The sequence below is a fragment of the Parambassis ranga genome, chromosome 9 (genome assembly GCF_900634625.1).
Source record: "Parambassis ranga chromosome 9, fParRan2.1, whole genome shotgun sequence".
NCBI lineage: Eukaryota > Metazoa > Chordata > Actinopteri > Ambassidae > Parambassis > Parambassis ranga.
In genome coordinates, this window is record NC_041030.1 from 14,363,418 (window position 1) to 14,382,212 (window position 18,795).

The 18,795-nt window shown below is 44.8% G+C and overlaps 1 protein-coding gene across 4 annotated transcripts in view; it reads left to right on the plus strand.

Annotated features, from left to right (window-relative positions):
- ank1a (ankyrin 1, erythrocytic a) overlaps positions 1 to 18,122 on the plus strand; it is a 32,671-nt gene extending 14,549 nt beyond the window's left edge. The window contains exons 24-44 of one of the 4 annotated variants that reach the window (XM_028414982.1): positions 834 to 954; positions 1,132 to 1,210; positions 1,303 to 1,418; positions 1,500 to 1,724; positions 1,818 to 1,972; positions 2,056 to 2,267; positions 3,759 to 3,963; positions 4,125 to 4,221; positions 4,299 to 4,527; positions 4,620 to 4,748; positions 4,836 to 4,955; positions 5,034 to 5,118; positions 5,225 to 5,299; positions 5,569 to 5,700; positions 5,819 to 5,974; positions 10,374 to 11,034; positions 11,214 to 11,562; positions 13,467 to 13,550; positions 13,745 to 13,897; positions 14,986 to 15,084; positions 16,931 to 18,122. In XM_028414982.1, the coding sequence (XP_028270783.1) occupies positions 834 to 954; positions 1,132 to 1,210; positions 1,303 to 1,418; positions 1,500 to 1,724; positions 1,818 to 1,972; positions 2,056 to 2,267; positions 3,759 to 3,963; positions 4,125 to 4,221; positions 4,299 to 4,527; positions 4,620 to 4,748; positions 4,836 to 4,955; positions 5,034 to 5,118; positions 5,225 to 5,299; positions 5,569 to 5,700; positions 5,819 to 5,974; positions 10,374 to 11,034; positions 11,214 to 11,562; positions 13,467 to 13,550; positions 13,745 to 13,897; positions 14,986 to 15,057 (3,455 nt within the window). In that variant the 3' untranslated portion in view covers positions 15,058 to 15,084; positions 16,931 to 18,122. Of the gene's footprint in view, positions 1 to 833; positions 955 to 1,131; positions 1,211 to 1,302; positions 1,419 to 1,499; positions 1,725 to 1,817; positions 1,973 to 2,055; positions 2,268 to 3,758; positions 3,964 to 4,124; positions 4,222 to 4,298; positions 4,528 to 4,619; positions 4,749 to 4,835; positions 4,956 to 5,033; positions 5,119 to 5,224; positions 5,300 to 5,568; positions 5,701 to 5,818; positions 5,975 to 10,373; positions 11,035 to 11,213; positions 11,563 to 12,391; positions 12,923 to 13,466; positions 13,551 to 13,744; positions 13,910 to 14,985; positions 15,085 to 16,930 lie in introns of those variants that run through there. The other 3 variants (XM_028414979.1, XM_028414980.1, XM_028414981.1) reach the window with 3 other exon arrangements.
- The last annotated feature ends 673 nt before the right edge of the window (positions 18,123 to 18,795 follow it).

Consider the following 18,795-nt stretch of genomic DNA (forward strand, 5'->3'; position numbering starts at 1 on the left):
CATATGGTAACACTCTGCCTACACAACACATGCATGGCACACAGCACAGAGAATATATGGGACATAAGCTGACTCACATGAACCTGTGGGAAGTGCACTCACACAGTCAAACGTAGTGTAATGACACCTACGACACCTCTGGCTCTGGACCTCACACAGACACCCACTCGCAGCTGTGTTGATACAGTCATAAATTTGTAACTGCTGGTGAATTCTTAATTATTGCCTGTTTTGGGGGGTAAGTAACTGACTCACATCCAGATATGCTGCTGAATGAAGGAGAGGGAACAGCTTGTGTTGTTGTTATTATGTGTTGTGGTAGAATGATGCTGTTTTGATGTAAATCCTCTTCATTCATCACACAGCTGACATCTAAAGCCTCCACTTTAGTATCTGTTTATTCAGTAGACTACACATTTTGAATGAGAATATGCTGAGGCATGCTCTGAGCAGAGACAGTGCTCTGTGTACACCTCTGATGTTATTGTCTCTAACTGAGATTTTCAGGGTTTTTTCCAAAATCCAGACTACCTGTATCCTCTTTTACCTTAATGTTCAGGGAAGTGTTGGACCTGCTGTATTGTTTATGTCCTTGTACCCTATTTGTGTGTAGAAACATTTATGTTTGTGCTGTCTAATAAACATTGTCACTAATGTCTCATTTCACCTGTGTAACCCCTAAATAACAGAGCCATCAGCCTGGGTTGTCATGTTTTCTAATCCATCCTACCTCTAGTTAACAGTCTTGTTCTTTTCTTTCTCTCCTTCCTCTGTGCTGTTTCACCAACCTGACCACGGTCTGTTCGCTCTCTTTGGCATGTTGTTCTCTGAAGGAGAGGAGCTCTTGGGGACAGAAGGGGCCAGGTACATGAAGATGGATGACATGAAAGACCATGATGACGATTTCCTCTCCCCCAAGAAATCACTGGAGTACGAGAGAGGGCTGGGCACAGCGTAAGGGGGGCTGGGTTGGGATGCAGGGGAAGAAAGCCAAGCTGGTAGCCAGGATAGCAGGGGATGCACCATAGACACACACACTGAACACCTTGGGAGGAGGAGGAGTTTAGATGTAAAGAAAAATCCTTGATCTGACTTGTTTTTTTTGTTTTGTTTTGTTTTGTTTTACAACAGAAATTACTCACCTGCCATTCCCAGGATTCCTCGTGTCTCTCCAGAGACTGTCATCCTGAAGGAACACGACATAGATCAGGTAGTGTAGAGACTGCAGCAGTATGCTTTGGTCATGTGGGACGTTAATTAAAAAAACATTTGAGAACGTAATAATGTTTCTCTCGGTTGTAGCAACACACTCCTCTTCCACTGCCCAAAGAATATGATGAGGACTCGCTGATTCCCAGCAGCCCAGCAACTGAGACATCAGACAATGTCAGCCCAGTCGCCAGTCCCATACACACAGGGTCTGCACAGTTCACTGATTTTTTTATTTTATTTTTTCCTTCTTTCTGATCGGGCAGCTGACTCTCTTCCTCTGAAAATAGGTTCCTAGTTAGTTTTATGGTGGACGCTCGTGGCGGCTCAATGCGAGGCAGCAGGCATAATGGTCTGCGTGTGATCATACCTCCGCGGACGTGTGCGGCTCCCACCCGCATCACCTGCCGCCTGGTGAAGCCGCAGAAGCTGACCAGCCCCCCTCCACTAGTGGAGGGAGAGGGGCTGGCCAGCAGGATCATTTCTCTGGGTCCAGCCGGCATGCAGTTCCTGGGGTGAGAAACTGAAACTAGTGACACTGTTACGTTTTCTTTTAGTAAGTGGTGTCTGCAGGGCTAACTAAGCGTGTGAATCCATGTGTGTGGCAGACCAGTGATTGTGGAGATCCCCCACTTTGCTGCCCTGGGTCGAGGTGACCGGGAACTCGTAGTGCTGAGAAGCGAAAACGGCTCAGTCTGGAAAGAACACCGCAATCGCTATGGCGACGAGGTGCTGGAAACAATTCTCAATGGGATGGATGAGGGTAAGAGCCTAAACATTGCCATCTCAAACAGACTCCTGGTGGTTTCACTTTTTTAAAGATGTTCCCCCTCCTTCTCTCCCCAGACTTAGAAAGTCAAGAGGAACTCGGGAAGAAGCGAATCCGCCGCATCATCTCCACCGACTTCCCCCTTTACTTTGCTGTTGTGTCCCGAGTTCAGCAAGAGAGCGACCTGATTGGTCCAGAGGGAGGTTCACTGACAAGTAAACTGGTGCCCATGGTCCAGGCCACATTTCCTGAGACAGCAGTCACCAAACGGGTCCGCCTGGGGCTGCAGGTGAGATGGGACGATGAGGAGAAAGAAGGAGAGGAACAGAATCGTTAATGCCTGTGTGCCTGAGTAAAAGCATGACTGATGTTCCTTGAATGATCCTGATCATATCAGCACTTGTGCCAAGTTTTCCTGATTTTCTTTTTTTTTTGCTTTTCACATATTTAGAGGACCTTTTTGCCTTTTATTTTACACATTTTGCATGCACTTGACACCTTCATACACCTGTGACTGCTCATTCAGTGCTGATATGTTATAATTTGTTTTATTTCATCTTTCTCACTAATGTATTTATGTATTTAGTATTTAACACACCTGAGTTGCCCAAGTGAGTAATTCTGCAATCCTGCAGTAGGAAAGACTGTGTGAGTTTAAATGACTTTAAATGTATTATCCATTAATGTCTAAAATATGTATAGTGTGTAGTTTACCTGCACATACTCATGTCATTCAATAGCACCAAACATGACACACACACTCACACACACATAGAAGTGGCAGCTCAGGACTTTTTTTTAAACTTACTCACCAAAGACGAGTGAAAGGATTCTTATTGTTCTTCACTGATGTATGCAGTTTTAATGAGTCATGTTTATAAGGAAATCACAGATTTCTGCACACATGACACCTTTTCACGGGACTCTAAACACTAAGATTATAGACTAAATTTTTGGAAGCATTTCATTATGGTTATCTGTATAATATTAAGAAAGAATCCAGTCATACATCATTTTCATTCCTTCCTAATTCTTTGCTGACCTGGAGCTTTCAAGGTTCCATTTGCATGTAATTTTGACAGGTTAAATATACCTGCTGTTTACCATCTGCCATGCAGCATGCTTTTTTCTCCTGCACGTGCAAGACTGTCTTTGAGTTTGTAGGTCAGCACAGGTTTTAAGGATCAGATGGAAACTTGTAATTCCAGTGCTGGAATATATTTCATTAAACCAAAATGAAAGGTGGATGCAGTGATCCTGGACCTTCTGCTGCATGTCGATGTTCAACCATGAATGAAATTACAAGATGTTTAAACTAACATGCTGTAACCTCTGAGCTGAAATTAGTGAATGTAACTGAATGTAAGTCAAAATACACCTTATACAGATTATCTTATAACTCTAGGATTATATATATTTACATGTTGTTGTAGTGATCCTGTGGTAACAGCCCGCAGTGCCTTTTTCTTTGATATCACTTTGTACTAATGATTGTAAAAGCTTCTTGTTAACAAACATGTTATATTTTACAATAAAATAAGAGTTATAAAGTCACATGACCAATTTGTGTTCCTATTGTTTCTTTCTGATTATTGGTGATTTATTCACTGTGGACTTCTCTCTTTCTTTCTCTTCACCTTTATTTTCTCCTGATTTGGTCGTCCTCTCTTTTACCCTATCATTATCCACCTACCATCATCTCATTTATCATTTAATTTTATTTTACATCATCAAACCTGTGGCCCTGTCACCACTCTCCATCATTTACTATCAAACTCAGGCTCAGCCAGTTCCAGATGAGCTGGTTGCAAAGCTGCTGGGTAACCAAGCAAACTTTAGCCCCGTGGTCACTGTGGAACCTCGGCGGCGCAAGTTTCACCGACCCATCGGCCTGCGTATTCCCCTGCCCCCATCATGGAGGGAGAGTCCCAGAGACTCCGGGGAGGGTGACACCACCAGTCTGCGCCTGCTCTGCTCTGTCATAGGTATGGTTGTTGTATGTGTTGGTGTCAATGGGAGAGGTTTATGTACATGGTAAGGAGAGATTCATAGTGGGTTAGAACTGCTAACTTACAGAGTAGAAAGATACTGGTGCGTCTTTATGACCTTTGATAGCTCCGTTTGTCTTTTCCTGTCTGACTCCCAGGTGGCACAGCACCCGCCCAGTGGGAGGACATCACTGGCACTACCAAGCTGATCTATGCTAGTGACTGTGCCAGTTTCACAACCAATGTGTCAGCACGGTAAGTTCAGTTACAACATATTCGATCAGCATCCCACACACGGTCTCTTGTGATGACATGCGGTTGTTTCCTCTCAGATTCTGGCTCGCAGACTGTCCTCGGACAGCTGAGGCCGTCTCCTTTGCCAACCTGCTCTACAGAGAGCTGTCGGCCGTACCTTACATGGCCAAGTTTGTGGTGTTCGCAAAGATGAATGAGCTGCGCGAGGGCCGCCTGCGCTGCTACTGCATGACTGACGACAAGATGGACAAAACTCTAGAACAACACGAGAACTTCACAGAGGTGGCTCGTAGCAGAGACATAGAGGTGAGCACAGAGACAAGGGCAGCAGAAGTGTATGAAGTAAAAGTTTCTGTCACTTTCTTTACTTCATCCGATGCCTCTGTCACATCGTTCAGGTGATGGAGGGGATGCCGCTTCACCTGGAGTGTTCAGGGAATCTCGTGCCTGTGAGGAAGGCCACCCAGCAGCCTCGCTGCTTCAGCTTCCAGGCCTTCAGGGATAACCGTCTTCCAGTCTCTGTTAAGGTACCACATTGTCCCTAATGCTTTGCTCAGAGCAGTTCTATCTTCATCATGTCATCATCCCTTTCCCTTTGTATGTGTGTGTCTCAGGTGAGAGACAGTAGTAAGGAGCCCACTGGATTTTTGTCTTTCCTGCGCAAGACAACCAAATATGAGGATAGCCAACATGTGCTGTGTAACCTCAACATCACCATGCCCCCGTGTATCAAGGTAAAACAGTTAACAAGACATATACAGTGCATTAAATTGTCCCTGAAGCGTCTGAAGTTGATGGTGTTTGTTTAGCAGATCATTGGGAGTGAAGACCGGAGACGAACTTTGACCCCGCTGGCTTTAAGAGAACGATACAGCGCTCTAAATGAGCCTGCTATGGGTATGAGGCAGCTCTCACTTTTGAGTTTATTGCTGGTATAGTGATATAACTCAGCTGCACATTTCTCAGACTCAGATGCTAAAGTTCTTCCCTCATTTTTCTGCAGCATCAATGAGCGCCATGGAGAGGACAGAGCTGAAGATGGCTGTGATTGCAGAGCAGCTGGGACTGAGCTGGGCCGGTGAGGGAGGATATACTGAATCTGTTTTTTATGTGTGGTAAACTAACCGTGTTTATCTTTTGTCTGACAAGCTTGCCCAGCACACTGCTGATTAAACAAAGTTATAACATGGTGCCCAGCCAATGAAACAAATTATTTTCTGCTTCCCTGCCAAGAGCAGCTGAAGAGAAGCCTCTTCCTCGTCTGGATACAGCTACAACAACAGCTAGAGTCCCACTCTAAATATTTTGCTTGCTTACTTGATCTCCTGTGTCTCTGTTCATAAACAGAGTTGGCTCGTGAGCTTCAACTTAGCGTAGATGACATCAATAAGATCCGTGTGGAGAATCCCAACTCCCTGCTGGAGCAGAGCTCTGCACTGCTCAACCTGTGGGCCACTCGTGAGGGCAAGAGGGCCAAGAGTGAGTAACTGAGATCTGAGTCTGCTGCAGATTTCTGTCTGGTACCACTTGGATCATTGTAACTGCTGGAAACCCTCTCTCCTCCTTCTGGTCTTCTTGTGTCTGTTCTTCACTGCAGTGGAGAGCTTATACACTGCCCTGAAGAGCATCGACCGCATGGACATCATCAACATGTTGGAGGGCCAGCCGCCTCAGCCTGTGAGACAAGGCTCCCGTGATATGAGCAGACGCCGGCACAATGACAGAGACCACCTCTCCCCTGGTATGACCAATGGTAAGCCCCTCCCCCTCCCTTTTCCCCACATCCTACAATGCAGCCCCTTCCCCCTTGTTTCCTCTTTTGCCTTGACTTCCAACCCAAAACAACTTACTCACCCTCTTCCCCTAAAAGTGAAGTTTGTTTCCCTCTGAATTCTCTCGTCTTTCTCTTTTATTCCCGATGATGATCTTTGTATGAAAGTTGCCACAGACATCAAACCTTTGCAGGATTTTTGCCTCAGCATCATGCAGAGGGACTCAGGACACTCCTACTGTACTACAACCTCACACCTTTGGTGTGACAATAATAAACTGTGTTTATTTGCTGCTATGGAGGCTCAGGTGAGAGATAAATAAACTGAGTAGTTCTAGTTAATTAGTGTTTTCAGCCAGTCACCACCATTTACGATTTAAATGGACTATACTCCAGCATGATATTATACTGCCTATAAAACACTTCGTCATACATGATCAGTCCACATAGATCATAAGTGTAGCCTATAGCACATCTGGCCTTCTTACTACTGGTCAGTCTTTTACTCCTTTTCCTCATGGTTTCCTTCAGACATGCATACTCTACATCTTATTGGTTCCATTTTCACCTCTGGACTGGTCCAGTCTTCCTGGTCGGGCTTCTCTTCTCTGTATCCAGTACAGATGACGAGTTAGTTAGTCGCAGGGACGACGGGTCCTCTCTGTGAAAACTGGAGCAATAATGAGAGATGTAATGATGCATACGGACGTGACCATGACGGTTCAAAGGGTGAAAAAGGAGACGTTCAGATCACAGCTCTGCAGTGAATCTGATCACCGTGTATCTGTCTTCTCTGTCTATCTGTCTGCCTCCCAAAGGCCGTTCCTGCTTTGACTCGGTGGATTTCAATACCTCGATACCATGTCCTCTGTTTATTTTATTTATTGATGGTAGTATCAGGCCACATCCATTACAATTAATACTGTGGTACACACAATACATTTATTCCAAACACATTAGGTTTGTTCTATCTCAGGTTATCTTATAAATGTAGAAGGAAACAGTTCTGCTCATTTGTCTCAAAAGATGAGAAGATGATACATTTCTCATGTTTTACTTAATAAATATAAGACCACAGCCAGTTAGATTAGCATAGATACTGGGAACCATAAAGATGGGAGGAGCAGTTTTGCAGCTCCTTGTGGGAATGTAACACCAGCCATCTGCCCTAAGAACATGCAGGTGGTATCAGTCTTCTCTAACACTTGACAATGAAAGACAATATTCAGACAAATAAGGTGCAGTTATCCATATGAAAGAAGACTTTTTTAATCAGAAAGTAATGTTTTACAGGAAACAATTTGGTCTATAGGACATTTGCAGGGTTTTCATGGTTGTTGATCACCTCTGTTGTAGCAGAGGAAATAGTTAGAGATTGAGTTTCCAGGTTAGAACATACGACACACTTTATCCTGACTTCTTTGCTTCAGACTTTTTTTTCAGACAGGGGGCATCTAAATTCTGTCTGCCTGTGGTTGCATGGGGAGTAGTTCTTCTCTGTAGGGTTACTGTTGTTGCACTGAATGTCCTTTTGGGAGCCCTGTTTTCATTCCCTGTAAATCTGTCCCTCTCTCTGTGTTTCTCTGGACATGTCATCTGCAGCCTAGCCGCCCTACTCTTCCTCCTTCTCACTCTCCGAACTCTGACCTCATGCCGACCTCATGTTGACCTCTGACCCACATCTTTAGCTTTATTTTTGATCTTTTTTTAATTTATTTTGCGGTTAGTGCATTTTCTTTATTTCTACTCCTGAAACCCCCCCTCCCCACACCTTTTTTAAGTGTTTGCTCTGTGACAGACACCCCTCACACAGACTGTGTACTCAACACCCACTGGGAGGGGAGAGGTGACCCTCGCTCTCTCTCTCTCTCACTGTTTCTATCTATGATCATCACCCTAGTTTATACTCTTCTTTCTCTCTTGCTGCCCTTCTCTTTCTCCCTCTCTGTCCTTTCCCCTTTCCCCCCATCCCTTCTTTCCTTGCCCTCCTGCATGTCAGCATGTGCACAAGACTTTCATTGCTCAACTCCTCCTGTGTTTGCACAGACACACTGGGATGAAGGAAAGTAGTAAACACTTGCTTGTTGGAGATGACGCCTCAAACTCTGCACTAGCACCCAATGCTATTTGACTTTGCATGGCATGCATACTGAGAATGAACCTACAATCTGTCTCTATTACTCCTCACTGATCTGTCCTAAGGGGGGTAAAAAAAAGGCAACAAACCTTTTTTGCAAACTGCAACTTGTGTCTGCTCTGTTCATGTATGAATGTTGTGGTTGTTTTGTGTGTCGCTGATTCTTTGTAAACCATCTTGTTTTTTAGTGTGTTTTACGATGGTCCTTTTTAACATTACGTTTAAATGTGCTTATTGTTTACTGTCTCAAATCAGTCTGTGTGAGTGTATCAGTTTATATGTGTTTGTGTAAAATGTGTTTCCATATACATGTGTGCCCACTTGTGAATGGGCAAAAAGATTATTTCCTTTACATGTGTTTTTATGTGAGCTTCACTGCTTTGTTTTTCTGTCGGGGTGGTCAGACAAAGTCACACACACATTTTTCATCTTTCAAACCTGCCATTCCTTGAATTTCTGTCCTTTCTACAAAGACTTTCTGCCACCATCATGGAGAGAGAAGACTGACTTTCTACAGGAAATGGAGAAAATCATTATCTTAAAAAAGTCCTAACACACAATTTAGCTTCAGGTCTTCCCAATATAAACCAAGTAACACCAAGGACACTGCACCCAGTGTTTGGTCTGTGTGTTTCAAGAAAAGTCTTCTTATTTCCTCAGATACCCCAAATTCCTGTGGAAGTTAAGCATTGCCACAGACTCACTTTTTTATCTGCTAGTGGTTTATAATGTAGGGCAACTTCTGATGAAATTATTATTATTATAATATATATTGATATTGATTGTAGTTTATTTAATTGTTGCATTATTAAACCTAGAAATGCATTTTCTGCACATAATATAACTGATTTGAAGCAGCTTTTAAAGTGAAGAAAGCCATGCAAAGAATGGGCACAAAGAAGGATATAAGAAAAAAGGACTGACAAAAATCCTGCAAGCAGCTGACAGCAGCTGGGAGGGTGAAAGAGAAAGTAGGACAAGGGGTCTTTTCTGCCTCTCGCTGTCTCAAATATCTCCTGCACCCTCAGCAGTACTCCACTGCCAACCATGAATCAAGTTACACCCTGTGGCCTGCAGCTTTCTCATCACTATACAGTATACAGTACAGTCAGGCTCTCTCTCTCTCTCTCTTTCTCTATAGATTGCATACACTAAAGCATGACCATGTGGTCATCTCCTCCTCTTGCTATTATGTCCTGCATCACTTCTCCTGTTTCACCCCCAGCACTCTTACTTATCCTGTTGTGTTACAGTCATACTGGGATCTACACCCCCTATTCAGCAAGTTTGCCTAAATTCATGGATAAATTATTGAGTTTAGATTAAGGGACACAGGATTAGGATCTCTGTTTTGGGATGGGGGTGGGGGTGGGGTTAGTTATCTTAGCCCCCCTGCTGCTGTGACATTGTGCTCTATCATGCCATCTTTGCTAGACAGGGAAAGATTTGGTTACCAACGGCTGTAGGAGTGACCTGAGTCCACAGCACGTTAATAATATGTGTCTTTACTGATTGATATATACATTTTACATTTTACATTTGTTTTGACTCAGAAACTGTTTGGTTTTCATGACAAGAAGTCTGCTGTAATATACTAAATGCATTATACTGAATGTATGTCAATGAGAGAGCAAGCGGCTGTGTAATGAACTAATGTGTGTGTGTGTGTGTGTGCACTTGCGTGAGGAGGAAAAGAGATTGCCTGCATGCATGCTATCTAGCCTGACAAACAATAATAACCTGCCTGTTTCTGAGTGGGTTTGAATGCATGCATGTATGAGCGTGAGTGTATGTGTAGAATGAGGCAGAGCGTGTGCGTCCATGCTGGGCAGGACGTCGGTAATCCCTCTCCGTCTCCCTGCAGGTGGCAGCCAGCAGAGCAGCATCAGTCACTGCTGGGTTTAAACCTCAGTCTCCCGGTCTTTCTGGCTGTGTCTGCTGCTGCTGCTGCTGCCCTCACCGTCAGTGCTGGCTAATTGAGCTTGACAACCCCTCTTCTAAAAGCTGCCCTTGCTCTCTTGTCCTAAGCTCCTTGCACTTTTATTCCAGCACCTATTGTCTTGGCCCTCCCCTTTCTCCCTTCCCACTCACCTCCCATTTGTCGGCCTCCTCTACCTCTCCCCTAGATGCCCAGCTTCTGGGCAGGGGCACTGACCCCCTCCCAGGGTCCCGATGCTGTGGGGGTGAGGTGGGGAGCGAGGCGGGGGGCCGGGTGTCAGTGTGCCTCTCTCTGTCTCGCTCCAGGTTATGGGCTCGCGCAGGAAGAGCTTCTCTCACCGGCCTCCATGCAGTACAGTCTGCCCTCTCCGCTGGGTGCTGAGCCTTACTGGCAGGAGGTCTCCAGTCTGGACTGTGCACCCATTGCCACCACAGAAGAAGACACCCTGATGGAGATGTCTGATGTGCAGGTGTGGCCCTCGGGCAACAGCCCTTCTTTGGTGCCTGTGGAGGACTCCTCGCTGGAGTGCAGCAATGCTGACGATTCAGAAGGCCTGCTGGGGCTGCCGTATGGAAGTCTGGGTCGGCCGGCCAGTCAGGCCAGTGCAGCCAGCGGAGGGGGTGGGGTGCTGAGTGGCTCCATAGAGCTGCCCGAAGACGATTCAGAGATGGGCGTTGACTCGCTCAGCACTACCACGCCGGCCTCGCTTGGGGGCACCATCGCTGGGATGAATCTTAACGGGCTGAACAATGGTCAGGGGTCAGAGGCGAGTTCAGAGGCATCAGCCGTCACCAATACGACTGGTGGTGATGGAGCTGGAGGAGGAGGAGGAGGAGGAAGTGGAGGAGGAGAAGGCGGGGCGGGCTCAGAGGAAAAGCTTTCTCTTGTTGCAGGACAGCAAAGGGTGTATGCTCGGTTGAGTGAGTCACCTGGTCTGAGCTGTGTTGCAGATCGGAATGGAGACAGGTGAGTCAGACCTCTGTATGTCTCTCAGGTGGTTCCACCAGCAAAACGCTAACTCCCATAAAGCTTTACTGCATGTCATGGAGGAGACCTGATCACTGAAGGGTTACACAAACTGTGTCACTTACCATGCAGTAGGTATAGTGCACCACCTCCGCATTGATACACTGATCTCCTTTCAGGTCAGGTAATGGTGGAAACGGAGGTGGTGGCGGCTCTTTCCTTTCCTACCTGCAGGAACAGACAGGACCAGGGTGGATCCCTGTCACTGACCCTGCTCAAGCTTGGGTGGGAAACCAGCCTAAGCCAAGACAGGCCATGGAAACAATGATGTCATCGGTTCGTAATGCTGTGGATGTGGACCAGTCTCATGTGTCCCAGGAGGCCTTGCTGCAGCCTGTGAGGGACATGGGGCACTCAGAGATCCTACGGGGGCACTTCAGAGGTACCCAACCTTTTGAGAAGGGTTTGGGCTTTCCACATAGGGTACCTGAGCTGAGGGCCTGGGACGATGTCCGCCTGAAGGGACAGGTGAGTGAGTTCCCTAATCAGTGACTGATTGTTTGTAAAGTGTCTGTCACCTCACAAACCTAAAAAGATCCTACCATGAGTCTCATTTTGATAATTGTGTTTTCACTGGTTTGTAAAACACATCAAGCTTAATTAATAATTCAACACCTCTCAACTCCAGCCTAACAGTGCGTTACCTTGTCATTGGGCCTCTTCATTTATTTACAGACCTCCTGTGGGAAATGCACATGGCCGAGTGAGTTTCCCTAAAGGTCTGATAGTTCCTGCCAATGACAAATTAAAATGAAAAATAAAAAAATACTTCATAGAAATGATACTGAACATTCAAATCAGCATTATATTATCCATAATCCTGGAAACATGGAACCATATAGCCACAACACTGCCACAAACACACACACAGGGTCTCAGGCCCAAGAAGGGCACAAACAGCCTGTTCGGCCAAATATAGAGAGCACTGTCCTCACTCACTCACTGTCCTACTCATGTTACGTGATCCCCACCCTGGTCATTCCCCCACGTTTACATTCGGCTCCAACACAGACACATTACACTGTAACACTGTTTCTCAGCTGTGAAACTGTGTGACAGCAAACAGTTATGTGTTTTGGGTGCTCGCAGGCTCATACTGTTGATTAAATGGCAGCATGTGTGTCTGCATTCTGATGTGAACGAAGGTGCTCACTCATTCGTGTGGATCAAAAGGAAGGCTAAATATTTGGTAGAGTTATTAGACTGTGAGAGAAGCTTCTTTGTGTGATAACATGCAGAGCTACACTGGAGCAGTGAGGGGTATTTAAAGCCCACAGATCACATGGTCAGATTGTGAGAGAGGTGAGAATAGAAGCCTCCCAAGGTTGCTTTTGGTTGGGTTCGATGTCTTTGACTGGAGTTGCCTGAGCTTACAGTTAGGAAGGAGAAGGAACAGAGACCTGGGGAAAAGGGCCCACTGCCCCAGCTAATGGAGGACAGACTGAACCAGTGACAGGGCAAGGCGGAGGGCTGCAGCTGTCGCCTTCTCCCATAGTTGAGTGTGAAGTGTTGTGTGAAGAACAGGAGTCACCGAAGGCTGAAGGACTGACGCTGCAGTCGAGCAGTGTTGTGCACAGACTGTTCATTTGCTGGGGATCAGAGTGGGGTGATGTGGGCCCTGGTGACTGAGCTCCTCTTCAGCTTTGTGCTGCTGGCTTTCCTGGTTATCAGCTGTCAAAATGTCCTCCACATAGCCAGCGGCTCTGTGCGGTCCGTGCTCACTTACATACATGCTCAGCTGGACCATGAGCTCGGTGAGGTCGAGGGAGTAGCTGATGAAGAGGAGAACGTCACCACCAGAGTTGTCCGCCGAAGAGTCATCCTCAAGGTACAGAGAGGAAGGATTTACAGTACAGACAGGTTTATTTAACATTACTGGAAAGGTTTGGCTGCAGCTGAGAATGAGTCCTCCAACTTTTATTTTGTAAAAACGCTCTCAAGTTACTGTGAGAATGTGGCTAAATTTATCTTCTGCTGTAATGGATGTAAATAGATTGTCTTCGGCTCAACACATTTAGACCTCGGCTCTATATAAAAAAAGTCTCTGTGGCGTTTCTTCCTTTTGACTCTCTCATTTTGGAGTTTGTAACGGTCCCCTCATATTTCAGCAGCAGGAATTTCTTTGAACTTATAAATAGCTGAGAGGCTTTAAATGTATTGTCAAGAACTGTAATTATAAGTGTCAGTAGGAAGCAGTCGTGTGGATCCCAACTGTTGGATTTACTCACTCCCACACTAACCCCCCTCACACATCTGTCGTTCATCTGCTCCTCTGCGTTTCCTGTCAGTGGAGGGATTTATGGCACTGCAGTGAAGGAAGTGCTGTTCGTGTTTTTATTGATTAAAGGAAGCAAATGTTTCTCTCTGCACAGGGCGACGAGGCTGAGGATCTTCCTGGGGAGCAAGTAAGCGAGGAACAATTCACAGATGAACATGGAAACATTGTCACAAAAAAGGTCAGACATCTTTTAAAATGGACTCACTCACCGTCTCCATGCGGAATGATTATTAATCTAATAATCATTACAATATCTTCCACTTAACTTATGTCTTTGTCCATAAACATTCCTTCATGTTTCATTAACTCTTCGCTGTTTTCGCCCGTCACTCTCTCCCACCCTCTGTGTGTTTGTGTGTGTGCGTGTATCAGATTGTGCGTAAGGTTGTGCGCAGAGGAAAGGGTTCAGGTGAAGAAGGGGTTCAGGAACTGAGCTTGGAGGGATCTCTGCAGGATGCCATCGAGCTGGAGGGGGACACTGAGCAGTTCATGAGCTACGCCATCTTGGGTCGGGACAGCAGCAAGGTGGGATTCTGACCTGTCTCACCTGAGGCTCTCGTTATTAGCTGTTATTAGCTCACTTCAGAGCAGGAAATGGACTGATTTATACCAGACGATACAGGTGAAAGGCATCTGATGAGGCCATGTTTGATTTAGTAATTATTTTGTAGTGAACAGGGGACTGAGGAGTCCCTGTTAGTCCTTATGTAGCTGCATCAGCACAGTTTCTTCATGGTCTACGAAGAAGTGTTTCTGTTTATCTGTGTGTCAGACCTACATCACTACGATAGACAGATGTGTGTTTGGTTAATTGCTTGAGTGTTGACCTAATGTAACATTAATTTTCACCAAATTATCCCTCATGTTCATCTTCTGCATGTAAGAAGAACAGATGAGTCCACTGTGCTCTGGTGCTGTTACTGCTTTGGTTTAGTTGCTCACTGCCCATCAGCTCATTCAGGGTTTCACCACTAAGCCACACCTACAGTTCATATGTCTGTTTTGTCCACAGTAATGACTGAATGAATTGATTGTGGTTATATTTCCCATTTTCTTCCCATCAGTTATTCCGATGAGTGACTCTTCTGTTTTTTTTTCCTTCATTAAAGTTTATAGTCCTTCACCTGTGACTGTGTGGCTTATCACTCAAACCTCTAAATCAATCAATCAGAGCTTTGTCAAATATTATTTTAGTTACTGAACACATATTAAATCATTATTTATGTGAGTTAGTCCTAATCATTGGACACTTTACCAAAAACATTCTTATTGTTATTAATGTTATTATTTGACGTAGCTCTGACCCACAAATAAAGTGTCTTACCTGTCTTTCCTACTGTCGCCCATCACTTCAATCCTAGCTTGACTGTTTATACATAATTTCTTTCTTTTTCCCCTCTCTTTCCTCTCTGGTCATGTTTCTGTTACATCTCCCTGTCTGTCCTCTCTTTGCTTCCTCTACATCTCTCTCTGCCTCTGTCCCTTCCTCCTTTTATTTCCTTTCCTTACTAATATTCCCTCAACCTCTTGTTCTGCTACTGTCATCCAAACTCTTCTCAATCCTTTCCCGTCAACACCCTCCGCTCCTGCTTCTCCCCCCCGCCCTGATGTAGCCCGATACTGTGGATGTGAAGAAAGGTGCTCAGATAGTGAAATGTGCCAGTCTGCGGAGAGTTAAGCAGTGAGGCAGACTGAGCGCTGCGTCCCTGCAGGTACGGGACTGACCCACAGTGCCTCGACTGACCTGTGGGCTAAACCATTTAATCCAGTCTCCCTGGATTAAATGCATCTGAATGTACCTTTAATTCAGTACTAATGATATGTAACGTGGTGCTGGCACAAAATATGGAAGACACAAAAATAAGAACAACATTCTTTGGCACAGATGGTACAGAATTATACTTTCAATTTGTGTCAGGAGTATTGTAATCTCGTTTCCACTCTCTCTCTCATTCTTTCTTAAGAATAATCTCTCATCCGTACCCACTATTTTATGCAAAAATTCGACTGTAAATATATACAGACATTTAGACGGCACCCAACCTGAATCTTGAATTTTACAGGAAATACAATATTTTTACAGACTGATATTGCTGCTGCTTGCCTTCTGGCAAATATGGGGTTATATTTGTGAATAATATATTATATTATGTGTTTCAATTTTCAGTTTTCAATTTCAATTTAACACAATCCTTTTGTATGCAAAAAAAGCTTCTGTGTTCAGTATGTTCTCTCAAAAATGGGCCACAAATATAATTCCATAGGTTTGATGCAAACAGAGCATTCATGTTGCAGTAGGTTATATCAGGTCACTTGGTTGCTCCATGCATGTTGTGATAAGCTGTAAAACGGTTGGCACAATGTGCACTCAGCAAAGCAAACAAACTACCAAGAGAGATCTTATAAAGTGACAGCTCTCAAGGTCAGAGCTGCAGTTGTCCAGAGAATTGGTGCCACTTCAGTGTGTGTGTGTGTGTGTGTGTACAGTATGTGTGGGTGTGACTTGCCCTTTCTAACGTAAAGGCCATGGCATTACTGATATTTCAAGGGACTCACAACTGAATGTTAAACCACGTTTGCCAACCATTTTTGCTTAAATGCTTTTTCAGAACTAATCCACTGTGATGTAGAGTCTTACAGAGCTTGATTACATTAAAGAAGGGTGACAGATGAAGAACAAGCCATTTTAAAGATGGTATGGAGTGGTGAATATACTGCACAAGAGGTGATTGATAAGTCTGTGGCCTAAGGTAGAACAATCAATGTTGAGTTAATATTAGAAAATCCAACATTTACACACTTAGTCCAGCAGTCATGGAGTCATGGAGACCTCTTGAAAGTGGTCCAGTGCAGTTAAGCTTTTCTCTCTTCAGCTTCACACACTGAATCCTCTTGACTACTATGGGTGAAAACCCATAGTTGTCTCATGAGATCACTGCTGTAGTGTGAAACACGAGGTCTTCATGTGCTGCTCAGGAGCCGGAGACAGGTGTTTACACAGCTTCTATTGTCCTCACCTCTTGTTGGAAGGGATTAACTAAAAAACCCTCCCTTGTTACAAAGCTTTAAAAAAAACCTTTAGATCAACCTCAAAATGGTAATTTTCCCTTGTCGCTAAATCTACTTCTTGAGTGTTTTTTGTTGTTTATAACTGTATGGACACATTCCTGGAAGGTGCTCCGCTCTGTGGCAAAGAACATGTCAAGAACATGTCAGTGGTGTCCTGTGTGGGGTTGGTAACCAGCCCTTTAGGATGAGGGTGACCTTCCAGGCTGTGTCTGCCATGTTTGAATTCAGCAGCCCACCTCCTCACTATGCAGTAAGAAGGAGCACTCTCCACTGATGTTCAGCCTGCTCTCAGATTAGAGGTGATTGCATATGCATTTAGCTGATAACTCATCTCCCTCTGCCTTATGCCACAAACCTATCCCTCTCTCTGATCAGAAATACTCACATGTGCATTGTCTTGTTGCGGTTTGCATGCCACCTATTCAGTACAGGAGAAAGACAAACCTGTAGGCTGGTCCTAAACCTACGCCTTCTCCTCCTTCTCCACAGAGTTCTCCACAGGATACAACCCCTTCACCAAAATCATCCTACATGGACACATGACCAGCAGCAGCTGACGGGAGGACGACCACACATTAAAAAGTCAGACAGATGGAAATGAACACCAACAGACACCAACTTAATGACCACAGTGGCTATGCCGACTATCAGCACGCACCAGAAGAAAAGGATACGGATTTACTTGTAGTTTTTATGACCTTTTTTTTTAAAGAAAACATGGGAAAAAAACAAAACACCTATTGCTAGGCTAGAAGCATGATTTCGTATAAAACAGAAACCAAACACACACAAAAAAAAAATCTAGCAACCAAAACGTGCTTCCTGTTATCTGTATCAGCATGAGTGACTGCTGCCGCATGGCCTGTCTTTAACTACAAATACTGAGGGGAAACCAGGGGTGGGTGAAAGGGTGGGGAGGGACGGGGAGGAGACACTGCTGTGTGGGACAGGCATGCAATGTAGGCTATGGTCAGCCACTGGCCCATTTTTTTGTAAACCAATCAAACCAACCAGTCAAACTTAAGAAAAAGAGACTAAAATACTGAAACCCGTCTCTAGGCAACAGGTTATTCCCCCTCTTTCATGCCACACTTCTCTTCCAGCCTCACAAACTAGTTTTAAACCCTGTCCCAGTGCTCTCTAAGTCCAGTGAAGCTTCAATTATCACCCAGTGTTGTACATAATATTGTATGCACTAAAATGCTCTACGTGACTGTGTGTTGCGTGTGTTGTTTATGTTATAAGATCCCTATGCGATGCCACTGATGCTGCTGTTTCAGGTACATAAGAAATCCTTCCCTGTTTTCCTAGTTTGGTTCGTTCGGTCAGAACCTATATATTATTCTATATATCCTGGGATCTTTGTGGGTACAAGAACATACAGATGTTGTGTCGCTCTGCCTTGTTAGGTTTATGTGTGTCTGGTTGTTTGTTTCTTTGTGCTTTTCACATGCTTCCATCCTTTGCTTTTGACATCTCAAACTGTAGAGGGAAGACTGTAATACTGCTTTCCCAATGTTCTCTCAGTGTGGTTTGTGGCCTTGTGGAGAGGATGATGAGCTATAAGTGACACATTTTATCCATGAGAGACACTTAGACCTACTCTACAATCCCTCTCCTCTGCCTTTTCTTGTCCCCGTTGTGCCGTTTGTGTTTAAGAAGATGTCTCTCTGAACCAAAATTCCTCAGTCTTTCTGACCTCCACCCCCCACACTTCTGCAGTCCTGCAGATGTAGCAGTCCTGTCCGCCTCCAGCAGGGGGCAGGATCCCACCTTCGGTTAGTAGCTGTGTCCGTTTCACCTCATCAGGCAGTATGATCTGATATGATATGATACCACCACAGGAGGTGCACTCACCACCACCACCGGAAGATGTCACTAGATGACGGCACAGTAGTGAAGATGCTGGTAATAATGTAGCACTGGTTGGAATGGGTCATGGATGAGGGAGAAAGGAGAAGGTCCAGGACGTGTTGAGCTTCAATGTTTATCTGCTTGGCAAAGAGTGTAGCAGTCACCAATCACTGTGATGAGAAACTGTAAAACTGACCCATAACTGTGAGCCTGACCCTTCCTAAAGCATGTTTTCTGTAGTGTCATTTCTTCACTGTCTTAGCTGTACTTCAGAAGAAGCAATAACTGCTTACAAAAGGAGAGGATTGTCTGTGTGTGTGTGTGTGAGACAAAAGAGGGAGGATTTTAGGGTCATAGTTTATGTTCTTCAGTTAGGTTTTCAGTCTACTCAGAAATGATGTCAGTACATAAGTATCACTGGTATGTTGGTATGATTTCATACCAGCCGTCCTGTAGGAAAGTGTTTTTGTTGTTGCTCATCTAAGAATGTAGGTGTGTTC